The sequence below is a fragment of the Sinocyclocheilus rhinocerous genome, unplaced genomic scaffold (genome assembly GCF_001515625.1).
Source record: "Sinocyclocheilus rhinocerous isolate Xijiao unplaced genomic scaffold, SAMN03320098_v1.1 scaffold688, whole genome shotgun sequence".
Taxonomy (NCBI): Eukaryota; Metazoa; Chordata; class Actinopteri; order Cypriniformes; family Cyprinidae; genus Sinocyclocheilus; species Sinocyclocheilus rhinocerous.
Genome location: NW_015651641.1, coordinates 2,602,673 through 2,610,452, shown reverse-complemented (window position 1 = coordinate 2,610,452; position 7,780 = coordinate 2,602,673). Strand labels below are relative to the sequence as shown.

At 39.5% G+C, this 7,780-nt stretch overlaps 1 protein-coding gene across 2 annotated transcripts in view; it reads right to left on the bottom strand.

Annotated features, from left to right (window-relative positions):
* Positions 1–7,092, bottom strand: part of slc20a1b (solute carrier family 20 member 1b) — a 20,618-nt gene extending 13,526 nt beyond the window's left edge. The window contains exons 1-5 of one of the 2 annotated variants that reach the window (XM_016518883.1): positions 6,792–7,092; positions 4,000–4,739; positions 3,767–3,907; positions 3,558–3,643; positions 3,357–3,453 (exon numbers count right to left, since the gene is read on the bottom strand). In XM_016518883.1, coding sequence (XP_016374369.1) covers positions 3,357–3,453; positions 3,558–3,643; positions 3,767–3,907; positions 4,000–4,342 — 667 coding nt within the window. In that variant the 5' untranslated portion in view covers positions 4,343–4,739; positions 6,792–7,092. The remainder of the gene's footprint in view (positions 1–3,356; positions 3,454–3,557; positions 3,644–3,766; positions 3,908–3,999; positions 4,740–6,791) is intronic. The other variant, XM_016518882.1, reaches the window with a different exon arrangement.
* Positions 7,093–7,780: the final 688 nt, after the last annotated feature.

Genomic DNA, 7,780 nt, shown 5'->3' with positions numbered 1-7,780 from the left:
GACAAGTATGTAAACTCCGTTGGACGTGCACTGTGGGCAGACCCGATTAATCAATAATGAGAATCGTTGTCGATGATTTTCATAATCGATAATAATCAATTTTATCGATTAGTTGTTGCAGCCCTACTTTAAACAAAAAGTTCTTTTTGACACTGTAAACTGTTTTGAGTCATGCTGAATAAGTCTGGCCAAATATATAAACATTCAGTTTCAAATCCACAAAGTCTGTTATTGCTGCCTTTCGTGTTTGCTTTGTATCCCCAGGGCAACCAAAACACCCCACTGTCTGTTTTTCCAAAGGGGAAGCAGACTGGAAAACAAGCATTGAAGTACTGGGGGCGGGAGGGTGTAGCCAATCATCATTGCCCTTATTCTTAAATTAGGAATATGAATAATACAAGTAAAAGCCAGAATACACTATAAAACTTCAAATCTGAAAAGATTTTAAAACACTAGGCATCAGACGCCTGACGAGGTTTCTAAATGGCTACAGAAAAAAAATTATGTATAATACAGTAACAGATTAGGTTCACACACTACCAGACTATTAAATCGTTGTGAACACAACAAACTCCAAAACATGTGCCTTGTTGCTAGGAGGCGCATGACAAATGAAAACAATGTATTCTAAAATCGGCTTAAAATATTCTTTTATTCTTTTAATTATTACTTAAAATATCTCCTCTGACTGGATGGAATCTTAGTCTGAAGACGGTGCCAATAATACACTACGAGTTTTTCTTTGAAATATGGCAACTGTGCCTGCCCAGAAACTGCAGACTGGCTCTGACTTTTGGCAACTAGTATAGACTCTTCAAGATAGTAAATTGGGGCATGATAGTATTCCAAACTTTAAGAGGAGTTATTTTGAAAACTAGTTGACTAACTAAACAGAGTAGAAATTAGAACAAACAAATAATTGTTCGCCTACTCGGGTCTCAAATGCTGAGGGCTGCTAACATTAAAAACAGAAAGAGGGCTTATGCGTCATCTGTATTTTGCATGGGGAGAACTTTCCAGGCACTGTGGTTGCTGAATGACCGTACGTCTGTGTGCTGAAACTGGGTGCAGGGGTGGGTTATAGAACATGATTAACAGTGTTGAGAGGCACCATGTTTGGGAAAGGGGATTATTAGAAGTGGATCCCTGACTTGTAGGGATGTAACGATTCTCCTCATTTGTTAGTCGCTTTGGATAAAAGCGTTTGCTAAATACCAAAATTTAAATATAATGTAAATGTAAATAACAAAACTAAATTGAAATTAAAACAAGCCCCAAATCAAATAAATAAGTAACACAAATAAAAGAAATCTCTTCATATAAACAAAATAAGTCTTTGTCTGGGCTCTTTACATTTAAAATTAGAGGCAACCAAATTACATTACATTACAAATTACATTGCATAATTTCGAAATTTTAAGCAAAAACAGAATGGTTTGACTTCAGTTTTGTGAAACTATGCATAAAAAATATCTGCATGAAACAAACAGCAGAGGAGCTGAATGAGACGCAGATTCACTCTCGGCCAGCAGGTGGCGCTTAAATCGTTTCCTGGTTTCCGCTGTAAACAAAGCAGTGCTGCACTTATGAACTTTAATATGCATTATACAGAGGCAAGAGGAAAAGAAAAAATACCATCTAAACTTTTCTAAAGACAGTAAGTTCCCCTCAGACATACATTCATATAAACTCCTTCCCCTAATTGAATCGCGATTTGTTTAGCATCTCAACCGATTTGAATCGTCACATATTTAAATCGATTTTCAACCAGCTCGAGGTTAATCGTTACATCCCTACTGACTTGATGTGCATATCACACCTATATATCACATGCCAAACTAGTTTAAATGGATTAAACTTTTTGTACAGTATGCGAGTTGGAATGTGTTGTCACCTTCATACTGCACAAACGGTTAAAACAAAACCAGAAGAACAAGGTGTTCCAAGTATCAGCGCAAACACACCGCTTCAAGGAAACTCCACCTAGTTACATACTGACTGAAATTTTACAGGGCATGTGTGCCTGCGTTCAGCTCCCTTCAGAAGACGAAGGAGGTTGATCAACAAATCATGACATGCCGGATGCCTCTCTCACCCCCACTCCTCCTCCCCGGTGAGTGCCGGTATTGTCCTGTCCTGGGAGACGCTCTGAATTAACTGAACCTGAGTGAACTGCCTTAAACAAGCTGAGAGTGGGAGGAATAAAGGGACTGTGTCTGGTGATCTGGTTCCTTTAAAGCTAATCCAACAGCAGATGACGTGACGATGTCACTAAGTGTGGCCAAAGATCAGGATAAGCTTATGCTAAGATGTCTCTGCTATGACAAACTACGTCGACCTGAATTGGTGTGGGAGATTGTGAGGATATATGTCCTTGTCCTGATGCACTCAAACAGCTCACATGATGTGTGTCAGCTGATGAATTTGGCTGAAGAGAAACCTCATTCTGATTGATTCAGAGTCCTGAAGTGACACTGGAATGATTAAATGGGCTCTAGAGGACAGTCTTTTCATTTTGAGAAACTATTAATCTTTAAAGTGATTAGAAACTGCTCAGTGTGTCAGATGAAAACCACTACAAATTATCTGAATGGTCTAAGCATTTAACATTAATAAGTCAAAAGGTTTTGTAACAATTAAACTTAATCGTACTAATTTTATGTACTTGACTTAAGGACTTTATTAAAAAAAAACACACTGACTTCCCATAACTAACTTGCTTAACTATAGACTGCCCAAATAATAACTTTCTCTAAAGCCCTACATGTTGCATTAGGATGTCTAAAGCCGAAGGTATGTGTTGCTATGTGAATGTGTGTATGTATGCTGCACCTTGCTGTGCCTACGTAAAATGCGCCCGCCTGGAAGTGCATATGTGTACACACTCAGTGGGTGCATTTTGCGTCATACTCTGGCCTGAAGCCTCATTTAACGGCCCAGGCCAGTTGACTTCTTGAATTGTTGAGTCCTGTGGATAAGAGAAAACAAAAAGGAGCAAAGGTTGCTCATTTAATAGGGTTTCAAATTCAAAAGGCAAAAGTATTCAGAGCTCAACAGTTAACGGCACTCAAAAACACTGAGTGCTTTCTCTACGGTGGCTGATGGTTCATTTTGATGGGCATGAATTCTTTATTCCACTGTTTTTTCTCTCCTATGATGGAGAAGGAAAAACACTCTGATTGAGGTCATGAATAAAGGCCCACATGCCTGCGTCATGAGTGCTCCACTGAGTTCTCCAGAGCCCAGTGGTTAAACACTGCTTTGCCTTAAGCACTGTAAACACAGTCTGGCAGAGTTTGGGCATCTGGTTAGGGTGTTAATGGGCATGCAAAAGGCAGACTTAGAGCAATACTTACTCGGTGCTCCAGTAAACATGATGGAGAACAGGTTGATTCCCATTGTAATAGCATAGAAGAATGGCAGTGCCCTCAGACCATTGGGCACTGGATCTTTCTGCAAAGAACAAAGTACAGACTGTTAGCCAACACCCAGCTTTGGTGCGATCTTATTCTTCTCTTTCTACATCCAAGTTTGAAAGAAAGTATCAATTTATTTACCTTTTGCAAGATGAATATGCGAACAAAGTAGAAAAGAACTGCAGACATGATGCCAGAGAGGACAGGTGAGAGGAACCAAGAAGCAACTGTAAGAGAACAAAGAACAACGATACGTAAAGAAACAAACACATCTCCAGTTTCTTGACTAACGTAATACTCACACAAGTGCAACTACAAATGAAACGGCCTTGTGAATGCAGCTGACTCACCAATTCTAAGAAGCTCCAGCCATTTGACACCCTGCTGACCTTTGGCGACCAGTGAAAAGCCAATGGTAGCTCCCACAATGCAATGGGTCCCAGAAATGGGAAGCTTCAGAAAAGAGGCAAGCAACTGCCAAGCAGCAGAGCCTTAAGAGCAATGAAAACATAAAAAGAGAAACCTCAATTTTACTTATTAAAAAATTCATTAATAATAGCATTAAGCTTCATAAACTACTCACCAAACATAGCGCTGACTGATCCAGCCATCAACACGTGCTCTGAGCCGTTGTACATGGTCACGTCGATAATGCCTTTGCGGATGGTCTCGCTGACCTTGGCTCCAATCAGCACAGAGCCCAGAGTCTCAAATACAGTAGCAAGAACACAGGCCTGCCTAAGCGTAACTACACCTGATCCCACTGCTGTACCAAACGAGTTGGCAACGTCATTAGCACCCACTGAAAAGGCCAGGATAAACGCTATGATGAACCCTACGATTAGGAGCCATAGATAATCCGACAGATTCACTTGAGCGGCAAGGGTAGTCAAAATCGTTACCGTGGCCAGAGTTGTCGACACCATTGTGCGTTGATGGTTTTCAAGTTATACAGAAAAAATAATTCACAATCTTACAGGGAAGAGAACCAAATATGTATAAATATATCAAGCAGCAGCACACTGGATATTTTAATCCCCAGATAATTGAGGTACTAGTGTTTCTAAATCTGTTTTCTGCCTCAGACCTACCTTCGCCCCTTTGCTAAACCAGCAAATCAAAGCAATCCAGACACCAGAGAGAGAATCTGCACTGCTCTGTTCTAAACTGATATGTAACGTTAAGGGAGAGGGTGGAGTGAGGGCCTATTGCTATCCTCTGAATAGACTAGATCTGTTACGGTTTGTTTTGGCTTGGGTAATTAGGCAGACAGAGCGGACATCCATTGTGCAACAGACTCAGTGAGTGAACGGTAGCTCATTCCTGGAAAAAAAAAAAAAAAAATGGAGTAAGTGGGAAGGTTCCCATGTTACGCAACAATTTCACTGCAGAGGGGCCAGAACTTGGACACAAGTAGGGTTGGGTATCGAAAACCGGTCCCATTTTAGAATCGGGTATTCGATAAGACGCATGCATTTCGATTCTGCTTAACGATTCCTGCGTTCGCATTTGAATGTGATTAAAAACGATTTAAGTGCAGGAACGGAAAGAACTTGCGCCCTGTTTGCGTGCAGCGCACACAAAGCGCAAGCGCGAGCACAGAGAACAGAGGTCGCAGTACGGGTTCCCGGTTTGTGTCTGTTCTCGAACCGGTGTATTTCCACTGTAGAAAAGGTTGTTCCGGGCCGAAACTGACTTCTTTCATATTTGTCGACCAATATGCAGAAAACTAAGTCAGTATATCATCATAAACACAGCCGTTTTTGTCTTACATGAATGTAAACAGATGAGAAAGAAAACACACATGTACAGTATTTTTAGATCTGCGTGCGTTCGGTGTTAAAGAGACAGCAGCCTAATAAACACGCTGCCTGTCATTAATGTTAATCAAAGAACAACAGAAAATCATTCACTGATCTTGACTGAATATATTTAATAACTTTAATTGATTAATCTATGTTATTTATGAAAATAAATCTATGCAGTGTTTTTAAACTTTGAATTACAGTTTCTGTACTTCAGTTGTTTTTATTTATGATATTGCTAATTGATTTGTTTGTTCCTATCTTATTACTGACTGTTTACTTGTCTTTAACACTCTAGGAATCAGAATCGATAAGCAGAATCGGAATCGATAAAATTCAAACGATACCCAACCCTAGACATAAGACTATTACACAATAAAGCATTTATTAGCAGTACTTTTTTGCATAAAGCGGAGCTGAAGGTCTAGAAAACTCTTTCACTGTACAAAAAAGGGGGCGCACCGAGAACACAGAATGAATGCATGCATGATCATACAACAAAACTCATACACCAAATGGCAACTGCTTATGCACGAACTACAACCGATGGCTTATGACTACAATAATCAAGCCAACACGTTCAAGGTCACAATATAAATGCCTCGTTTATAATGGGTTTTAATGTTTTTGTCTCGTCACCCCGGCCTGACAAGGCATCACAATATAGCAAGGTCAAATACACAAAATAATGTTCTTTTTAGCAGCATCATATGACCCCTTTAACCTTAAACCGCATAAACACATTTCATTAAACCAAACACACAAAATAATGTTATTTTTAGCAACATCATATGACCCCTTTAAAAAAAAAAACTAAAAAAAAAAGTGATCAAAGTCAATTGGACCACTTTGTTTTACAAGCCCGAGAAGGCAGCACTTTGAGCCAACAAACGGACACTAGTATTCAAATTAAGCCGTCAGCGCATTGGTGTCATGTGGCTTTCCAGCACATTCCTGCAATGCAGCCTTTATTGGCAAAGAAACGCAGAAAATCCATGATGAAATGCGGTTGATTGTCACTCCAGGGCTGTTTGAGCCAGTTCTCCCCGCTCGCGCTAGACACGCACTTCCTCGCTAACGTTAGCTTGAGGAACCACATTACTCGAGAACAACCCTAAAAACGACCGTTTTAAACATCTAAAATTCGTTGATATTAATATTGAAATAAAATATTACACTACTTCGTTGCAGAAATTTTGTAAGGCTCTTAGTTTAAGAAGGCGATATCAATTTTTCCTGTGCGCGCCGGCTCCGCACTACACGTGTCGTCATTCATTACACACCCGCTAACAACTAATATAACGTTATAAATCAAAATTACTTTATTGAAATACCAAAATAACCCAAAAATAAAATTGTATACATAAAACAACATATATCAGTGGCACTGTGGTGTTAACTAATCGTAAAGAGATCCTGGCGGTTTTTTTTCCACGCGAGTCAGCTGACAAAGCCAGAGCTCGCGCTCATTCTAACCGTTCAAATTAGCCAACGGAAAAATGTCGATGAGAAAGTAAGACAAATATCACTCACTGCCAACTACAATAAGAAAAAAATAGTTTTTACTCACCACTCAAACAAAATTGTCGATAAATGTCGATTTAGATATTTTTGACACTGCAGCCCGCCCAGTCAACTTCCCGTAGCCGCGTTCCGCGCGCGTGAGGTGAGAGATAGCAAACGCTCTCGCTTCTAACTAAGCACTAACGTCGGATAAATAAAGTAAATTCAAAGCTTAAGACTACAAACAAGACACTGTTCGTTGTTTTAAGTTCTTAAATCAAAGAAAAACTGGCAATAAACCGCTCTCAACCGGCTTCAGTTTATGAGTTCCTGCTTGTCCAGGCAACACATATATCATCCGACTGTGGGGGCGGGGCCGTCTTCAGCGGATAGTGGCGTCGAACAGTAAACCCCGCCCTCTAACCTTATTTGGCGATATCAGGAGAAAAAAAGGTGTTTACTTAACCCAACCTTAGACTGTTCGACTGTATAATCTGAAAATTCAAAATCTGTAGAATCCAGGCATTTTAAATATTAATTTAAGACTTTACGCAGCACCTACCCTAAAAATACTTAACTTCAGATGTTTACAGATGCTTTAAAATAATGTTTTTTGTACGAAGTAATTGTTTTTTTTTTTATTTCATAATTGATTTGGTATTTATTTTCTCTGACGTTAAAGAAGTTAAATAAGACTATATATAAAAAGATTTAGAAAAAGAGTGCGGATATACATTCACAAATGTGTTCACAAATATCTAAGTCGAGTCTGTTTCTTTAATACAGTCTCTTAATTATTCAAAAAAAGGGACAACGTGTCATTGTGTATATATTAAGATAAAACTGGTGTCTGTTGGTGATTATTAATAGTCATGTGTTCAACTGTCAGATTACAAAGGCGTCTCTTGTTTCCCGTATTTGCATCTCCTGTGACACTAATTTTATCTAGTTCCTTTCGTGGGTTATCGGAAGTCATGGGATAGACTGAGATGAAGCTCAATGAAGGTGATGCTGCAAGCTGTGCTATAACTCCCCCACGTGGCCACAGCAAAAAGT